The 20,860-nt window shown below is 42.0% G+C and overlaps 1 protein-coding gene across 1 annotated transcript in view; it reads right to left on the bottom strand.

Moving 5' to 3' along the window:
• The window catches only part of STK32A (serine/threonine kinase 32A), a 69,280-nt gene extending 50,831 nt beyond the window's left edge, over positions 1-18,449 (bottom strand). Inside the window, exons 1-3 of the mRNA XM_019506386.1 lie at positions 18,079-18,449; positions 14,963-15,131; positions 165-220 (exon numbers count right to left, since the gene is read on the bottom strand). Coding sequence (XP_019361931.1) covers positions 165-220; positions 14,963-15,014 — 108 coding nt within the window. The 5' untranslated portion in view covers positions 15,015-15,131; positions 18,079-18,449. The remainder of the gene's footprint in view (positions 1-164; positions 221-14,962; positions 15,132-18,078) is intronic.
• Positions 18,450-20,860: the final 2,411 nt, after the last annotated feature.

Raw genomic sequence — 20,860 nt, 5'->3', positions numbered from 1 at the left:
TCTCTTCCTGCATTATTAGGAGTTGAAGTTCAGGTCAGACAGAGCAATAGTCCATATATCTGCAGTGAGCTCTCACAAGTAAGCCTTTTTGATGTGTGTATTCCTTGAACTGCTACAGGCTTTGTCAGGCATGCAAACACTACTTCTGTATTCAAGAAGCTTACCTTTCCGAAGCTGCCTTTCCCAATGGCTCGCAAAATTTCAAAATGGTCAAAAGTGACTGCAAGAAACAGCAGATATTCATACATTAATCATCTGATCTACAATTTAATTTTGTTCTAGTTTTTTCCCTGAACAGAGACTGTTGTGAAAAAGGAAAGAATTTCTAGGCAAATCATTCCTCTGGTTGATAATGGACAGCGGGAGACATGCAAAGATGGCTCTTTGTCACTCACAGTAGTTGCATTGATTATGTTGTACTCTGTTCGCCTGTGAAAGCAAGGACTTTCTTGGGATTTTGACACATCTCTCTTTAATGGCATATTAGGCAGGAAACTGTCACCCAAGCCTTTTCACACCACCTCTCCCACTGAGGACTTGCTTCCACTGAGGTCAAATATGAAACCATCCATATCATTAAGTATCTATAGAGTTTGATGGTTATGAAACAAATACCTGACATAGGAGCCTGAGCTCAGAGGGTCCTTGTGCTTTAGGTAATTGTTATGCTAATGGCACAGCAGAAGGCGACACCACCAAAAGCTTCAAACTTCGCTGTCACCCAACACTAAGTATACCTGGTCTCTGCAAAGCCAGGAGACTCCGACCTACACTACACGGCTTTATGGAACATGAAATATAGTGAAAAGAAGGAAAACCTAACGACCATTTCATTCTCTCTTTGGCCTCTGAAGAGTGGTAGAGTACTGAGCCACGCTTCCCCAGCTGCCTCCAGGAAGTATATGCAGGTGATTCTCGTAGCAGTAACTAGAATGAAGCATATAGACTGAGCGCTTGTGATCAGCCTAGACATCAATGTGTTTGTCACCTGAAATGACAACGGGATTTCTAGATGGGCAGCATATGAAGAGACAAACTAACCCAACCTCCCATCGTCTTGGAAATCGGGGTGAACAGCAGTCATAAGCGCATTTCAGGACAAGAAACCGAACACTAATTTCAAAATCATAGGGTCCTGCTAGGGCGTGTTCATGACCCCATCTGGCACTAGACCATGTAGCCATTAACTAAGAACAGTCCGTGCCAAACCAGAGACCCATTCCTTACAGCAGCTACTGATAACTACTTAAAAGGCACTTAAACCTCATTAGATGGCTGATTTGAGGCACCAAATGAAGGCTGCTGATGGATTTCTAATAATGCATCAGGTTTAATTAGCATGGTCCCCAAATGATCAAGCACCACGGAAGTAGAGGGCCTGAAATTACAGAGTTAATTTGCATTGTTCATCCACTCATTTCCAGTCAATTAGTGCTTGGACAGGAGAAGACCATGTGCCTGACCTGCTTTGCAGAAAGCCCTTTCTAAATGGAACAATACAGCCCAGCGAGGATGTCCATGATGGATTCAAACTGACAGGGAGCAAGACACTTGATTACTCATTCATGCCAGTTTTTTCCTGTTACACCACTAACCGGGGAGCAGGCTGCATTCGAAATTGTTCCGCACATTAAAAGAAACAATACCAAACTTCTGCATTGGGGTCAGACGACTTTTTTTCTTTACAAAAAGTCACTTTCAAAATATTTTATTTATAAAGTGAGTTTCACACTGCAGAAAAGTGCCAGGTTGACAGCGCTGGACACTGACAGCCTCTGTTCCCCCACTGAGCGCAGGCAGTGGAGGAAGCAGTAGGGCAAGTTCTCCCCACTGTGGCTCCACCATTGTGCCACCGCGATAGCCTCCAGGGCCCCAGAGGAGAAGTTGTACTCCATGCTGCCACTTAGTCAGTGGCCTCTCTGTTGAGACTAACAGGAGGAAAGCCAATTAGTGTTGACTGCTGTGGTGGGGACACATAGGAATTGGTGAAAACTGGCTTAGCTTTCTCTCCATGCTCAATCCCTGAATTCTCTGCTGAGACTGCCAGCTGTGAGGCTAGCATTTTATTAATTACTGTAGAAGACAACTTTCTCCATAGTGATCATCCCCGTTCTCTGAGAGTTCACACAGTGAGGTTTTAGACACAAATAAAACTGGATTTTGCTTCCACTTCAAAGGATTCAAACTCTTTCTTGCAAGCCAGTATTATCATGTCATCATCAGGATACAACTAATGGCTTGTATTTAGTATAATGTGTGCAGTGCTTTACCAGATTGTGAAAACACCTGAGCAATCTCACCTGGGAAGGTGTCACATCGACCTTTCATGCTTGTAGAAAACCAAAGGACTCTCCCCTTTACAATAACCATCCCTCTTGCATTTTGTTTGAAATCTTACAGGAAATCAGAAGGAAACGACTTTGCTTTACAAAGCAGACCAAATGGATGCCCGTACTGCAGCTATCATAATATCTGTCTGGTGCAGACAGGTTAAGTCTTTTTGCGTACTTGCACTGAGATTTGTCCTAAGGGGATTAGGTGTCAAATTCCCTATAGTTCTTTGGAAATCTTTTCTGAGGTGTCTCATTAACACTAGAGATTAGCAACAAAACAAAATCCTAAATATCCCTGGAGAAAATAGTGGCTGTCTTCTTGGGCTTCACCCAAAAATCAAGGTCTGATTCAGCAAATTTACACCAAGTGTAAAATGGTGTCATTTATGGTACCACAGAAGACTTCTTGGGCTCCCTATGTGCCCAAGTTCAACACCTTGAGGACATCCTTTACTGTTTCTTTTCCCAGATGGAGGTTCCAGCCAAACCTGTCACAGGAGAACGAAAAGGGTTGGCTACAATGCCATAGATGAGGTTCTTAGTTAACATCCCTTAGTCTGCACTGCAGACTACTTAAGCACTGTCTTGTTTTCATGGGGGCATTGGTGTGTGAATACCATCTGTTCATGTCTTACTAAACTTTCTTCCTCCTTTGCCTCTTAGATCAAAGGCTGCTTTGGGAAATCCAGCTTCTTGTGATTGCCCTCCGTAATGAATATAGTTCAAACCTTGAACTGCGCTACACAGAAACCAAGAGCCATTTGTTCCCCAAACATTTTATCAACCGAGATTTTTTCAGCAAGACTGTTGTAACTCACACTTCCACTGCAAAAGACACATTGTCCCCCACCAATGATTCATACAGGATCACAGCCAAATTCATGTTTGGTCTGTGACACAAAACAAGGGCATTTGATAATGACCATGACATGCTGACTGACATTAGGCTACAGCTTCACAGTGGGAACATCTACACGAGATGCTAACTGCACAGTAGCCTAATAACACTGTGCAGTAGCGTGCCAGGCAAAAACCGTGCTAATACAGTACTGTACAGTAATATTAGGCTACTGCGCAGTAAGCGTCTCTAAAAACTTGTGCACTGGTGCTACTGTACAGAAGCACAAATTACTGCACATTGATTTAGTACTTGGTTATCCAAGTACTAAACTTAATGTACAGTAACTGCGGTGCATTAAGGAACATGTAGCACACCCTGTATATAACAGTAGAAGCAAATCAGAGCAGCATCAGGATTTAAGTCCTAACTGGACTTTACACTGTTTGAAAAGAAGATCATATGAAAAGAAAACATGGCAGTAATTTAAACTGATCTTATTTGAAGATAAACCATGTTAGAGAATTTACCATGCCATATCGTGGAGACTGGTACTGGCCTCCAACACTGACCGGTATACATAGCGCCAGAGGAAGGTGAAAACACACACAGAACAGATGGTCACTCTTTCATTTTGAAATTTCTTACTTCTCTCAAGAGACCAAATGAACCTACATAAGGAGGTAATCTGTGCTGAAAGCAGTCTATAAACCAGATAGACCAGATGAGTCCAGTGGTATTTTCCATTGCTGATTTTTATTCTTCTAGAGTATCTTGGTCTAACTGCACACTTTTTTTTACTGCTCACTTAATGGAAATGAGTAAATCAAAGACTGTGACCCAAACACATGAAAGCTTTGCATAATCCTGTGGTGTGCTGTCAAATTTTACAGTCTGGGTTATGCACAGTCAGGCCACCTGCTCAGCTTGGTCCCACCAGGCCTTAACATACGAAAGTCTAAGAACCTCTGAAACCTAACCACAGCACTTACACATGAACGCTCTCCAGCTGCTTTGCCCTTCTTTCATCTTTGTAGTTTTGATTTTTGTTAAATAGATTCTAATCCGGGTATGACTTGTAAATAACATGACAGTTTTGATCTGTAGAACATCTCATTAGGGACAATCATTCTTTCTATCTCTCCATCCTACCTACCTTTTCGTACTTTCACAGTGGGTCAATCCAAAAGCCTCACCCCTAAATGCTACTAAGCTTTGCATTGCTAAAAATCTGAAATAAAACCTAAATCATTCCATTTGGACCCATGCACAATGCAAATCTTAATTCAGTTCTTTTTAGATATACTTTGATAAATCCTTCTCATCAAAGAAAGAATTCATATGATCAGATAAGCTTGGGCAAATATTTTAGGTTCAGGAACAGTGGCAATGTATATACAGCTATACAGCTGTGTATACAGTTAAGAGCACGCTGAATGATATGCCTGAAACATTAAGCAAGGGTTTGTAGTATATCATATTTGAATACAGATTCAAGGGGCATGATACAGATAAAAATGAAGGAGCTAAGGAAGCCTGAGAAACAGCCTCATGAAGGACACATCAACCCTGTCAAAAGCCTCATTAAAATCCCATCTATTAAGTAGCAGTCACTACTTGAATGGGTGTATATTATCTAATATCCATCACCTAGTCATCCATCCCACTACTGCAAAAGGAGGATACGGTATGTAATGGCTTCCATTCCTTCCATAAAACTATATTCCTGCTTTTAATTAACATCACTGAGAGTTTTGTGGATGCACCAGTGAAAAACAGACTTAAACTATGTATCTAGAGGAAACACACTCTCTTTATGCACATATCATGACTTTATTTCTGACTCATTCGGAACGCTTCCCCAGATTCTGACTGCTAGTTTGAATCCAGCCCAAGGTCAGTCATGGAAAAAAGCTGTTACAATCTGAAGACCGGAAAATGACCTGAACCAAGTTAACTCCAATTCCTACTGGACAGATGTTTCATGGATGCCAAAGTCAAAAGGGACCATGACAAATGTATAGTCTGATATCCAGTACTAGGTCTTGCTTGCTTCAATTTCAATAGCTGTGTTTGAACTAGAGCATACCTCTGAAAAACATTCCCTCTCGCTTGAAAAGTTTTTCAGTGATGGAGACTTCACAGTGACCCTCGGTAAATCATTCCAATAATTAATTTGGGTTACTGTAAAAAAATTACCCTTCATTTCTAGTAAGAACGTATCTACCTTTACCTTCCAATCACTGATTTTTGTTATACCTTTCTCTGATAAATTTCAGAACCTTCTATCATCAAATTACAACTTGTCATCTGAATCAAAGCTGTGAATCCTAAGGATCTGATGCTCTAACAACTGAGCGACATGAGTTCCAACTATAAATGCCAGCACTACAGAGGAAATAAAACCCATGACCAATACAATGGTTAACACAGAAACTAAGGACTAAATGAGCTTAAGAAGGGGAGAAGGAGGGGATTTAAGAATCGGTTGGCCTAATCCTGCCTTCACACGGGTCAGCGGTAAAATTATCGTCAACATCATATGGAACAGAACTAAGCCACTGCTGAGCCACTTTGAAAATCCTACCCTAAACTATCTTCTCACTAACCAGGTCACGGTGGAGATGCACTGTGCAGGACAATGTGCGGCAATGTCTATGCTGTCCTAGTTGTGTGGATAAGGAAGAAAGCATTCAGTGTTTCATTCTGCAAGGTACTGGGCTGCCTCAGCTTCTCTTGAAATGAGCAGGAGCAGGAAGAGAGCAATATCCCAGAGAAAACACTTTATAGGATGGGCTCTTCTGTCCCTTCAACTTTCTGTCAGTTGGGCACCATTTACCATCACCTGATGGACTAATGTCATCCTATTTTTTTTCCTTTTCATTCAACACAGAAGTTCCCACAGCCACAGAATAACCCAGGCCCCTTCTCAATGGTGTACAAGGAGTGGCATTTACAGGTCCAGTCACCAGATACAAACAAGCTACACCTAGTACAGGGCCAAGGGGCAGGGGACAAAGGCAGCTGAGACCCCGCTATCCCTCACTCCCCAATTTCAAAGATTTCCAAGGCCGTAACAAGTACTGATGGAAAGCAGATCAAATCAAGCAGCCTCTGAATTGCTCTGGCAGGAGCAATTTAATAAGGACCAAAAGGCTGGCAAGGGATCAGCTCAGGCATTGTATGTTCTGTCTTGTCCGTCTTGGTCCCTTTCCCGGTGCGCACCATTCCGTACGCATAGAAACTCCAGTTCACCGGGGGAGCTGTGTCCAACCTCTTTGGACAGGAATGGCCCAAATGGGATGGAGCCAAGGGTGAGAATCTGTCCCTTAATATATGTCCTGATCCTGACTCCAGTAGAACATGAGATCACCTTGCAGGACTATGACCTTACCTTGGTTAATACATTTGCTTTAAAACTAACTAGCTCTCATCTGAGGCAGAGCATTCTTAGAGTAAAAGATGAAAGGACAGTAATGTAATCATCTCCTTTCACCTGAAGGCAAATCAAACCTCTGGAGAAATCCATTTAAAAGAAGAATCCAAATGCCATGTAAAATAGTCACATAAGAGCAACGACAACTCTGGAAAGTGATTCAAGGGGCATTATTATTATTTCTTGTACGTATCACAGTAGTGCCTGGAATCCCCAGAGGAGATCTAGACCCTGCTATGCTAGGTCCTGTTGCACATATGCATACTTTACAAGGTGAATAGGAAAGCTTAGGATAGACAAAGGGAATCCTATTATTACTGTTATTCTACAGAAGGGAGGACAAAGGCATGGAGAGATTAAGTTACTTGCCTCATGGTCATAAAGACTGCGGCAAAGCAGGGAATTGAATCTGGATCATCTGCACCCAGGTTTACTTTCTTTACAGCTCTCGGCTTTGCAAAATTCACCATTCGCACTGTTTAAAGTGCCTGACTGAGCATGTGCAAACAACTCATTCTTATTTAGCAAATTAAACAAAAAAATTCAGAATATTTAAATCATGAATTATTATAATATACATTCTCTGCTAAGTGAATGAGTAGCTACAACTTCATGGGTTTGTGCATTTGTATGCACATTATTCATTTTCCTAACATCTTTCTTAAACGCTTGCTTCCTAAATAGAGGAGGGTACATTTCTATGGCATCACTTGAAAAAAATGTAAATTTCTCCCTATGGGAAATATTAAAAGATTTCTGTGAATTACAGCCCCAGCAGAGAGAAGCCATTAAAGATTTTTAGTCACTGATTAGCAATTATTGAAATGGCCATTATTGAAATGGCCAGTGTTTCCAGCCATTAATCAAATTCTATAAATACAAAATGCCTATCTCAGCACAGCGGATGCTTGGGTACTCTTGAAAGCAATGCAAAAAAACCCAAGCCCTGAATATATTAACAAAATGGTATAGATTGATGAAATGAGTAAAAATCAAGCACAGTCCTTGCTTGTCACAGCAGCTTGGCAATGGGACTGAAGATTACTTTAAAGAAGACCTGGATACAGAATGAGTCATACCCATTCTTAGCTATGTGTGTGCCTGAAACTGGGCAGAAAATGCGAGAATTGGAGAGCCAGACCCAAATACTGCATAATATTTATAGTGGTTTTGTCCCCGTGTGCTTAGTTAGGATCAAGGTCCCACTAATTTGGTGCTGAGCTGACCAAACCCCAGAAGCTTGGCTGTGAATATTTATTTTCTTATATACCTTAAACAACAATAAGCCCCACTGTTTTGTACTTCCAACGTGCCTTTCATGCACCTCAGATGTCTCACAAATAATTAATCTGACATACATATTTTTTACTGGGTAGGAATGGGATCCAGAAATGATTATTCCTAACTGTTAGATCAGCAAATATGGAATTTGCCAGACCACTGAGCACAATGAATGTCCTGGTAATAGTAGCCTCCATTTTATCTTATACTTGGGCTCACCAGCATCTCTCTTCCTTCAGTGTCTTGGTACCTACTGCCAGTTCTTAGCTGACATATATCACTAATGTTGATGCTAATGTCAGGCCAACAACATGAAGGATTAATTATTGATGACATTAAGCCAATGTACTGAATGAGCATCTTAGGAGAGAGAAACAGTTATTTTTTTCTGAATGAATCCGGAAGCTCAACAAAAAGAGAAAACAAACCATATCCTCCTTCCTCTGGCTATACCTTCCTGTACATTATCTCAATTGAGAAATGATGTTATTTTAAAGAACTCCAACCAGAAGCCGTTCAAACATTTGACTAGGTTTTGAGTGTCCACAGCATATAATGCCTCCCTGCCTAATAACAACTGCATAGTATTGATAGTTAACAGTTTTCATTGCAGCTTCCCAACATAATCTCCTCACTAACTCTCTCCTATCTACCTCTCTGTTCACTCCTTTTCCACTTCACCAGTTTTTCCTTTCCAGACCTCCAAGGATTATGGAAGTAACCAGTTATGGTATCAGTCACTTTTTATCCATCTATTTCTAACTCTCTGTAGGATGCAGGGATTGCTATGAGGTCATAGTAGGCCCTCTACATTATTGGTCAGAAATTGATAAATGGCTTTATCCTTTAATTCATTAAAGTTTGTGCTCTTGGCTCAAATCCTGTGTTTGTCACATTGCTCATATCTAGCTAGATTTACTTGGGTTTAACTTAGATCTCCTAACTTCCTTTCACTAGGAAGCTGCCTGTAATATTTTTTAGTTCAGTCTGGCTTTGAACTCAACACGGAGGGACTGAAAAGCAGGCATTGGAAAGCCTGAGAAATGTAGCCCCAATTTATCCCAATGGAGGCAAGATGCTCTGCTTTTTGGGCTTGTATCATGTGTTCCTATCTTTTTAAAATTAGCACACAGCTTGACTTGTCACAAATCAATCCACTCATGTCCACAGCCTAACTCACATTGTGTAGGATCCTCCTCCAGGAATAATCCCATTGAAATCAAGGGAGCTGTATACTCCATGTGACTAAGGGTGGCAGAGCTTGGCCTTAAATAAGGAAATTATAGGGTCTAATTACTTTATAAGGAAATTGTCAGATCTAATTACTTGCCAAGAGTAATTTATCATGCAATTGACATTCAGGATCTTGCAACTGCTTTTGTGCTTTCCTGCTAATTGAGTCCAACAACATGTGGAGGAAAATATATTTGAGCAGGCAATTATCTGATTTGAAAATACACTTAGGGATGAATTCTGTGAGAGGCTGAAGTCCTTCTCTCAGTAGTAAGTGAGTGCCCTGAGCTCGCATTGATTTCTTTAGCATTCCAGAGATTGGAGGATTTGCTCTGTTATGGTTTTTTACAGTGCCCAAGACCTTTTCTTCTCCTTACAGCACAAATGGAAAGGCAAACCCAGACAGGGTTACAACAAAGAGGGGGGAATTGATAAAGATAGTCATCAGCATGGATAGGACAGAGTGACATGGAACAACAATTATAGTTATAAAGCAACCTAAAGCTACTTATGAGCTCGTGGTCATCTTTCCTCTGGCTTCCAAGGACTGTAGATCAGGCCTTTGATGAGATTTAGTGAAAACAAGACCCACTGAAAATACCTGCTAACGAAAAAATGTCTTTTAAAAATCATTATCAAATGTAAATTAACTTCACAGCTAGAATCATGCCTTTAAAGATTAAATATGCTCATTTTATTTGATCATCATATTTACGGGATTTGCAGAAAATGCCTACATGTTTGCATGTGACCTATTACTACCCATTTCTATTGCAGTAATACCTACAGACCAAATTAGAGATCACAACACCATTGTGTGACCCACTTTTAAGCACGCTTTAAGACAGTGTGGCCCAAAAACTTATGATAAAAAAAGAACAAAACACATTGCAAAATATCACCACAGATACCTATTGTAATCATGGGGGGAAAGCACTGGGTTTTAGCTGTTTTGGACAATCAAACATAGAAATAATGATTTATTCATTTCTCAGTCACTTCTAGCTCCCATATTTGGTAGAAGAATATTAAGTCGGCTTTAGAGAGACACTGGGATATACTGGACACAATAGTCTGCTAGGAATGTGAAAAAGACACCTGGCTTTGAGTTCATCATCTGCCAACAGATTATGATAGGCTTGATCCTGTCCTGTTGGAGTGAATGGGACGTTTCCAAATGGATACAAGATCAGCTCTCACTGAATTTGGGCGGATCACTTATAGTCTATCCATCTCAGTTCCCCTAACTGTATAACAGGCATAATTATGTGGCATGTCAAGTGCATCAAGAACTGTGGATGAATGACTTTTGTCAGTGTATTTAGCATGACCACAGTGATACAAAGGTCCCATGATCAGAATCCACCTTTTTAAATCATCCACCTCAATGCTAGAGGACTAGTGTTTTTCTACTGCTATGGTATGTAATATAGACATTAGACTTCATGGACATTAGGACTGGGAGGGACCTCGCACAATCATTGCATCCAGCCCCTGAATATAGCGTGATCTAAGACAGCAACAAATTCAAGGAATACGCTACGTGTGCAACTCTATGCAAGAACTTCCAGTTCACTTACAAACATATGAAAATAGTTCCCTGAAAAGGGAGGGATTTTAGAACATGCTTAATGCTTTTCAGGATGGAGCCCTTTGTCTGGAGAATAATCCCCTAGGGAGGGAGTCCCTGGGCTGCCTCTGGTGTCCCACCCCTTCACAGTGATTATAAGTAATTCCAATATATTTGATCCCTTGGGGTGTGATCATTAATGAGGGGAAGTCTCTTTTTCTTAATTTGTCAACAGATAAAAAAGAAAGTGTCTGCAAACCTAGTGAACTTTTTGGCCATGGGGTACTACTGCTTGACCATTGAAAAGGACCTCATTCCCTTTACCATAAAAGAAAACCTACATTTCTTATAGGTGTATTTATTTCTTTAGTCATTAAAATCAACCCTTGGTGTTAAGAAAAGTGAAATCCACCCAAGTGAGAAAGAGCCAGCAGGAGGAGACCTCTGTTTGTGACAGGCAGAATCTCCCACCCAGACCACATCACTCCAAGGAAGAAAAGGGGAAAATCAGTCATCTGTATTGCTGAGTCAGTGCTGCTACTTATTTATGGCAGATGCTGATACCAAGTGCTTGAACATATAAGATTAAAATTTGCAAACTCCAGGAAAACCTCATCATGAAGGCTGTTGTCCATCATTTTCTCCAATTACTTTAATGTGAAATAACGAACAATTGCACTAATAATTTGGGAGCAAGGCCAAGAGCCACTTTAGCCAAAGTGGAGGTTACTGTCGTCCATGCACGTACTCAGCATTTATTACAGGTCTAGCAACCCAATGTACAGTCATGGAAATGGTGCATCATGTTCTCATTATGTTGGGAGGATATCATCATAAATTAATTCTCCGAATAAGCTCAGAGGTACAAAATCCTGTCTAAGGTACAGCACAGGCATAGGTGACTGGTAGAGGGTGCATGGGGGTGCATGTGCCCCCCTGACAGGGTCGGTGCTCCCCCCAACGGCTGACACTGATGCTGTCGGGAGGACTGGTGCCCTCCCGACAAGGCTGCCGCTCTCAGCAGCTTCTGTGGGAGCTCCCCCCCAGATTCAGGAGGCACCAGTCACTCATGAGCACAGGGTTTGGAGGGGAGAATGGAACTGGGGCTACAGAATCGGGATAAAATGGCTCTAGATAGCGGTGGACACACCCTGCTACACAGAATTGTTTTTCCTTTGAAAAAAGAGCAGCATGTTTCACCAACCACTGTGCGCTGTGTACTGCAACAAGCATACTCAGAGGCCAGCCAGATACTCCCTTGCGACCATGGTGCTCAATCCCGGACTCTCTGAGAGAGATGTCCCGACTACCAGGCTGGAATTCTGTCCTTCTGCTCCATGGTGGCACCAGAAGGGTAAGCGGCTGCCTTCGTTCTCTTTTCCCCACAGCAGCACAGTGAAAGGCTGGGCCAGCCTTTTGCTCATTGCTTTGAGTCAGTCCACTAACCATGCATTTCCACATCCACTAACCATGGAGAGGTGAACTGGGCTTATGAAAAAGCCCATCAACTTCATTCCTGATGGTTGGGGGTAAGAGTGCTATAGGAATTCTTTTTACCTGAAACCCATGTGTGCAATCCCCTATAACTCTCCCATCTTTTGACACCCTGGAACTACTGAGGTTGTCTCATCAGCTGAGATGCATGCAATGTGCTCCTTCATAGGCTGCCTGACTGTTCCCTATCCAGATCACTGCACTGACCTCTCATTTCATCTTTCTGAGCTGTTACTGTAGTTGATGACCAAGTGTCTAAGTGAGCACAGCTTGTTACTGACATGTGGTTCCCCCCCAGCAGTCCTCTTGTAATAAACTGGACCAAGAACCAAACTGCAGCATCAGCAAAGACATCACTAGGAAGAGTGGATCACTGCTAAGCTGCTTCTGTGAAAACACTGAGAAAAACACCAGTTTATCCAGATGTAGATCTCAAACCTGGTCATAACAATAAAATAAATTCACTTGGAGTGTTATATGTGTGTGAAGTGGTATAAGGACAAGGTGGGTAAGCAGTATTATAATCCTTGTTTTACAGATAGATAAACTAGGAGAAACTCAAGCACAGACAAGCCAAGCAAGCTGTTCAAGGTCAAAAAGCACTGGCAGAATCAGGAATAAATCTCAACGCTCCTGACTCCCACTCATCTGCTGCAGCCCCTAAGCCAGTGGTTCTCAACATTTTCTGCCTCGAGGCACCCTTCATTGGACTCAAGGCACCCTCCATCCCTTCTAAGAATTGAGTATCACCCAATTTCAAAAACTAATTTATATATTACTGTATAGTGCTTTCCCCCTTTTAGAGGAGCTGAGCAACAGGGGTGGGGGATTGTTCAGGCAGGGACAAGTCTGAGCCTTCATTTATATACTTATCTGCTTATCTCCACACACTTTGTTTGTCTCCTCACACCTCCTGGTACCCCTCAAAGGATGCAGTGCCATCCCAGGGTTTCTCTATACCCTGGCTGAGAAACACTGCACTAACCTCTAGCAATATAGGATTCAACATGGAGTACCAGTAGGTACCAGAGGCAGGTACTGTCCTTAACCAGTGTAATAACAGATCAGTGCTCTGATCCAAGCCTACTATCCTATCTTTACTCCACAGGTAATAATGCCTCTCTTCCTTTTTGAATGGTCTAATTACTTCTATCTAGTTCAGCTGCTCTTTACCAGCTCTGCTGCCATTCCTCTTTGCTCTACAGGTTTACTGCCCACTTCCCCTGTTTTTCAAGTTGATATCCCCCTTTTTATTTACATTAGGGCTGCCCAACATCTAAGGGCCACTGGCTCCACACCACGTGGGCCACACCAGGACAAGCCTTGGGCTGCCTGGGCCATGTGTTGTGTTGGTTACCCCCACACAGCATCGTGACGCTCAGGTCCCCCTGGCTGCAGGCTCCCCTGGCACCATGGGCTGCAATGCACTGTGCTGTGCCACTCCTCCCTGCTTCTCGGTGCAGAAACTGGAAGCCAGAGGATGGAGGGGGGAGCCTGCAGACAGAAAAATGGAGAGCAGCTGGGTGGGAACTTGGTGGGGGCCACACACAAATTAACCTCTCTTAGGCTACCTGTAGCCCAGCAGTTGAATGGCCTTGTGTTACATACTGGAGTTAAATAAAAACAGTTATTCTCCAGGGTATTTAGCTTAGGCTGTATCTTCTTTCCAGACTTGAAGAATGCCATTTTGTGTTTAAAAGCTTGTCTACAAACTATATACCTGGTCCAATAAAAGACATAATCAAATCGAAGAAGGAAATCAGGAAGCCATAACTGGTCCCATGACTACTGCCCTCTCTACATATGGATCAGAAAGTTGGGTCCTACATTTTTCGAGGTTCCAGTGCATGTACAGCTTCAAAAACTCCTGCATGTCTGCCTTTTTAACATATAATGTTTTGCTACCTCCCATCATGCATGAAGGATGTGGAAGGTTATAATGAAGGTTGAAGGAAATTTACCGTAAAGATTTCATTTTGCAACTGATAAATATCAATTATATTTCATGTCACTGAACACAACTGAGGCCTTACAGAGGGAGACAATATTTACCCATTTATGTGCCAAGATCTTTCAGTATTTGATTATTTTAAATGTCTCAGACAATCGTAGTTTATAATGACGAGTGACTATCTTATGTATTTATTTATATATTTTAATATATGCTTTCATGTGGCATCCCAAGTGGCGGTTAATAAATCAACTCATATGACAGGAAATAAGAGCATTTTTCTAACTCTGCATCTGTACCCTTGGCAGGACCCTGACACTAAGTATTAAGGCTAATACTATGGCAATGCATTTGCATTGTCATGTTCTGAGCTATCGGTGCTGAGTGCTGGTTTCATAACAATAGCTGCTATGGCAGCCTGGAAGGGCAAATTTATCTAATACCATTGTTGCTGGCTGGCATCTCCAAGAACCTTCATCACCAAATGGGCAGGGAAACACCCTATGCCCAAGCTGTTCTCCCACCAGCCTTAAAAACCTCACTCCTTGGTTGGATTTCCAAACTCCAAACAGGTACTCTCCATCTTCAAAACTGACAGTCACAAGAGGTCACCTGCAGGCTCCCAATGACCTTGTCATTTCTCAAAACCATAGTTCACATGGTGTCCCAATACCCATTTTTGGATGCACACGTATTAACCATGTTGGTGTTTAGCAAGAGCAGTGAAGTAACAGTTGGGGTGTGCTGCTGTGTCCACTGTTGTAGGCCTTAGCAATCCTGCTGAATATTGTTCTCCCAAGAGGTAACAATTACAGCATTCTCTTACCTTCTTCACTGTCCTCGAAGACTGGTGGCTTGCTGGAGGTGGTTGCACCCATAGTGAATTTTGCCAAAACCTCTCATTAAATTACATCATCTTGGAATGAAGACAGATGAAGTAAATATTACATCTAGCTTGTACTCAGATGATCTCTGGGACTGGCTGCTTGTATGTCCTAGGAATTGAGAAAAGCAACAACTCCCCATCACTAACAAGTGCTAAATTATATTCTGCTGTCTGCAAATTGACTATATATTATATAAAATTACATATGTATTATGGCATAATTATTCTTATACCACTTCCCTTGCTCCCAATATACACTGCATGAAAATTAAAATAAGAGATATATGATGTATGTGTAATCCATGGAAGAGGGAAGAGAAATTCTGCTGTAAAGGACAGGTTCTAAAGGAGACTGACATATTTCAATTTACATTTCAGAGTAAAATGCAAGTATTTTTTTTCTTGGTAGCACCCACTAGAAACCTAGCTAACAGGTTCCTTGCCGAATCAACATTGCTGATTCAATTAAAAGTGACAGAGCTCTGCATATAAGCATACAAAAGAGAAATCGTGAAATACTGGTTGAAGAAGATTATAGGTATGATCTTGAAACCTTTATTTAGTCACTGTCCCTCTTGAGATCAATGGACCTGTGCCTAAGTAAATACTACTGGATTAGAGCCTAAATAGTTACAACTTTATTCCATTCTTCAGAGGGATGAAAATTGTTCTGAAGTTAGAGGTGGCAGTGTATGGAGAAGCAATACATGGAAGGCAAATGGACAGAAAATGAAGAGAAAAACAGAAAGAGCAGCACAAAAAATAATAGCAGCAAATGATACTTAGAAATTTAGAAGGCATAAGAAACCCTTTGCAGAACAAGAGGCATTAGTGGTTATACAGAAAGTATGAGTTAGACAAGTGTTAGATCATTTTCACACTGAAAAAGATGTTGACTGGGGCCACACAAAGGATCAGACTGCACTGGCTAGGGTCTGATCAGTGCAGCTTGGAAAGGAAACTACTGTGCGTAGTGAGTTGAACGTGAAAGCAAACAGGGAAAGAAGGGAGGAGAGGTATCTTTCCAAGAAAGCTTTCGTGACTGGAGTGTGATTTATTCATCTGCAATTGATATAAATTTCTTACACAGAAAAAGAGAAAGCAGATTTACACACACACATGCACGTGCACACACACACCCTCCTTGATTACTTCTTACCGGCTTATTGTCTCTCCTGCTGTCTTCCACTTTCCCTGAATATGGGACTAACTTTTTATTTTTTGTCTCCACAGCTTAGAGATGCTCCAGCCACAAATTCACATCCAAGCTCAGGCCCAAATCAAAAAAGCTTAACTTAAAAGATCTTTAATGTGAATACGTTAAAGCTTAACTTTAATGTCAAAAAAGGTTAACTTTAAACATGTACTTAAATCTGTTTGAAGTCAAAAGTTAAAAGCTGCATGTTTTTGTCAATTAGGCCTGAATAACACGGACTCAACTCACCTTAGCTTGGTTGGGGATTTTCCTGATATTTCAGATCACAGGGTCCATTCCAGATGTTTGGTTCACCCTGGAATCCTAATTTCATATTTCACAAGACTGAAAAAATCTCAGTGAAATGAAGCAACAAAATGCTTCTGATTATTACCATTGCCTTTAAACTGAATGGCCTGGGCAGCCCATGCAAATCCTAAGCAAAAAGAGGAAATCTTTTCAAGGCTAAAACTTCTCTTTGGGGGAAAGAGAGGACCAAGGAATCTGTGGGAAGGGCACTTTTCTTTCGCTACAGCAAAAAGCAGCTGCGAGAATTGGTACTTCATTTCTCCTAATGAACTAAAAACCCAGCCCCTGGGATGTTTGACATTATGATAATGGCCATCAAAGAGGATCCCATCGTGATGTCCTCACATTACAGTGAAGTAATCAGCAGCAACTGTAAAAGTCGACTGCTATATCCTTTATGAGCATTTGTTATGTAACACTTTATAGCTTCTTATTAACTAACATCTTTAAAGTACTTTGACATATGGACCCTGAAGAGGGATGCAGGTTTTACTTTTACTTAAGCTGATTTCAGAAAGTTTTGGAAGCATAACACCAGAAATTACTGTACATTAGTCCTCTAAAAAAATAACATAAGAAACCCTAGTCTTTACCACACGCTTTTGTGAAGTTAAACATCAAAAAGGGCAGAACATTGTTCCATTAAGAGAAGCAGTAACTGGTCTGTCCCTAGAGCTTAAGTTATTTTGATACTTTATTAATTACCTTTGTGATCAAGTCATTCGCTCACCCATTAACAGAACAGGAACAGCTGAAATGACCGGGAGAACCTATACCTTGCAATTAGAAACTACTATTTAGCCAGCATGTTTATAGACATGAGAAATCCTGTCTGTTTTTATATCCAGACACTGGAAGACCTTGGTGTTTTATCTGTGTCCATTTATTAGTTTATTAGAAACTGCTTAAAACAGGAGATAATCCCAGATAACTCCTTGACCATCACTTCATGGGCTTTAACTCACTGGGCAAGACCTCAGGAAGATTAAGAAACGGTTTAGACATTTATATGCCTAATCCCATCAGCATTTATAATAGCTACAATACTCGTTTCTAAAAGGTTATAAATTCTCATTTGGCAGGCCACCAGACAACCACTGACAGCATGGGGTTAGGGAGAAATTCCCCTATGTGCACCTTATTACCTAATTATTAGGGCGTCAGTATACATCCCTGATCCTGGCAACTCTCACAGCTGTCGTAGCAGATTATATGGACCCCTAGGTCTGGTCCTCAACTGCTCTGAGCCCCCTTCCCAAACGTCCAGTCACAAAGTTCAGAAGGGAGAAGACCAAAACCTTTGCTTCTAACCCTCCGGCACTGCTCCTTTAGCATGCTTGAATTGTAACCTCCAGGCTCAAAAGGTTTGTCCTACTGCAGAACGGGACTAAGTTATTGCCTGAAAAATGTAATCGTTCAAAGCACTAGCCAGCAGCGAGACTGCCTGCTCCACGCCAGCACGCTTCAGATCATGCTGAAAGCAGATCCGTGAAGGGATGATGCAGTTACTACTCAAAAAATCTTAGGGAGTTAAACAAAAGAAACCACTTACCTTGCCGAGTGGGGAAGAAAGCAGCAAACCAGACTGATATACAGTAGCCTGGACTAGACAGCAACAGCCTGAAGCCGCAGCTCAGGAGTATCGAATGTGGCACTGAGCTGCTATGCAGTTTGGGGTGGGAGGTGGGAGGGGGTGTTTCTGTGAGGCTGGGGTTTGAGGCAAAGGGACCTGGGATCAGAGAGGAGATCCAAGCCTCTAATGCAGGGAAGTTCCCTTTTGTAGATTGCAGGAGGAGCTTGCAGCAGTCACAAGAGGGGAAATACACCAGAGAGCAGGAGGGAAAAGACATGCAAGACAGGAGGAAATAAGGTTGAGGGGAGAATAAATAGGGACCACTACTAGTGAGGTAAGAGAAGGCAATAGCTCTAGGACGTGCCAGACCTCTGCAACTGTAGTTAATGCTGATCAAATTGGCAACGGTTCTTCAGCTGCAGAAGCATCAAAGGCACATTGTGCCGCTTAAACACTTTACAGATCAGCACTTTTTTTTTTTTTAGAGATCCCATAGTAAGACGTTACACATGTCCTAAGGAAGGACACTTTCTCTGATCACTCTGTTCTCCATTCCTTTTAAATAGAATTTCCCTCCCTCTGCCCCCCTTCCCCACAACCTTACTGGAAGCAGGGCTGGCTGTTTTGAATATTTTTAGAACATGTGTTTACACACACACACACACACACACACACACCACACACACACACACACACACAGAGCTATAGAGTTTCCTATTGATTTTAAATCAGATAAAGAATTCATGATCTGCAAACCAGGCTGATTTCCTCTTGCCTGCTCCCCAAAACAAGAAATCACCCCCATCTTGCCTTCTTTAGAAAGGATTTGATCCTAAAAGGTTGTTGAACATGATTGCCCTAATCCAGCGTCGCACATAAATACAAGCTCAAACTTTAGACATTTGGGGTACAAACTGACTTTAAATGGGACAACTGACATGCTTAAAAAGCAAGCAAGTGCGTAAGTGCTTTTTTAAGGATCAGGATCCAAAGCTGAGTAAGGTGCTCAGCACTTTATATGCCCATGCCCAAATGACCTGTTTCTTCCCAGGTAACCAGCCAACTCCTTAAACATTCTTGTAAGGAAGCTGACATCATGGTTCCTCCAACATTCATTAAACAGCTCTACTTTATCCTAGTGCATAAAATGCTGGTGTGCCCTTGCTGCTTGTACATCTCTGGAGCAAGACAAGAATACCTGGTTGTTATAATCAGCAGTAAAGCTGAACACTTTTTTTCCCAGTCAAATCTCCAAAAACCACAGTTCTGGCCACATGGGAAATACTGTATTTTTAAATTCACCTAAACATGAGGGATGAAGGGAATTTAAAAGCCAGAGAAAGTCCCTCCCTCCCCTGCATAAGCCCGACAAAGCACCCACCATGGATGGATGGGAGGACTGACGGGCCTTGAGGCTACACCTTCCACCTCCCTGAAAACAGCCCTGACCAGAAGATTGTAGGACGTTCTGGGGCTCCCACAGTACTTCTGTTTGTGGTTGTTTCAGTTTGTATAAAACATTTAAATATTTGTTCAGTCAGAGAGCAAGAGAGTGCATGCATGAATGCTTCTCAAACTAGTGGTTAGAGGCTCACCCAGGAGGTGAGAGACACCTGGGTTTCAGACCTTGCTCCAGTGAATGCTTAATCATTTATGCAAAGTGGAAGCTGCCTCGATGGGAGAAATAGAGATCTCCCCACTGCCACCCAAAAAAGTTATAATAGGTTGGTTAAGACATTCTCCTGGGAGAAGAGGACTTAAATCCCCCGTGCAGAGAAGGGAAATAAATGTCAGCCTCCCACATCTTTGATGCATGCTCTAATCCAGGAATGTCTCCCCATTCAGAAACTTTACTGTCTTCATGCCTTTGCTTTTTTTCTTAAGTGTCAGAAAAATCAACTTTTCATTTGGGGTAGAAGGGATGTTTTGGCACATTTTGACAGGGGATGACCAAAAACAAAACAGTTATTTTTGGCTGATTCAGTCTGAACCGATGTTTCTATTTTTTGTTTTTATTTTCCAGTGATTGCTATCCCCCACCCCCATTCAAATGATTAGCACAGCTTAAGCCTGTTCAGGGGTACTCCTGAAGTCAATATGAGATCTCACTCCTGCCACAGTCTCCCTTTCCTTTCATATTTACTCAGCCAGGGAATGGGGGCAAAAAGAGGCCAGTAAAAATTCATGTGGTACACATGCCATATAGGCAGGGCAAAGTGAAAGCTACCTCTCCTTCTATCTTGCCCTTTTCTCCCCACCCCAATGGCTCACCAACGCCAGGACAGGGAGAGAAGGTCAGAAGATGAAGCTGTGGCTTTGTTCCCACAACTCCACTGAACATACACCAAACAGCTGAGCCGGCCAGTTGTGGAGGAGGCAAAGGAAAGCAGTGTCCCCCCAGTAAAGAGATGCCAAGTGTTGCTATTTCTGCAGTACAAATGATTTGGCTTCAGCATTTAACAGAACTGAACTGGGAAAGTTTCACTTTTCCGAACAATCGTGCCAGGGGCTGCAGACTAGACAGATACCACTGTACTAGTTTACATTTGCTTCTCATTGGGTGTGTCTACATGTGCAAATAGTTGCAACTAAATTTACTGTGAATTAGCTTAATTCACATTAACCGATTTTTTGGCAGGTTGAGTGCACCTTCACTGGTGGTCCCTCAAGGCCCGCCTCAAGGTGACTGAGAGAAACCTCCTCTGGGTCATCATCACAGGGTGCGTGCTGCACAATATTTGTGACACCTAGGGAGAGATGT

Source organism: Gavialis gangeticus, unplaced genomic scaffold (assembly GCF_001723915.1).
Source record: "Gavialis gangeticus isolate Ggan-Ray unplaced genomic scaffold, GavGan_comp1, whole genome shotgun sequence".
Classification (NCBI taxonomy): Eukaryota; Metazoa; Chordata; order Crocodylia; family Gavialidae; genus Gavialis; species Gavialis gangeticus.
Note: the sequence above shows the minus strand (reverse complement) of the source record. Positions and strands in the feature narration are given on the sequence as shown.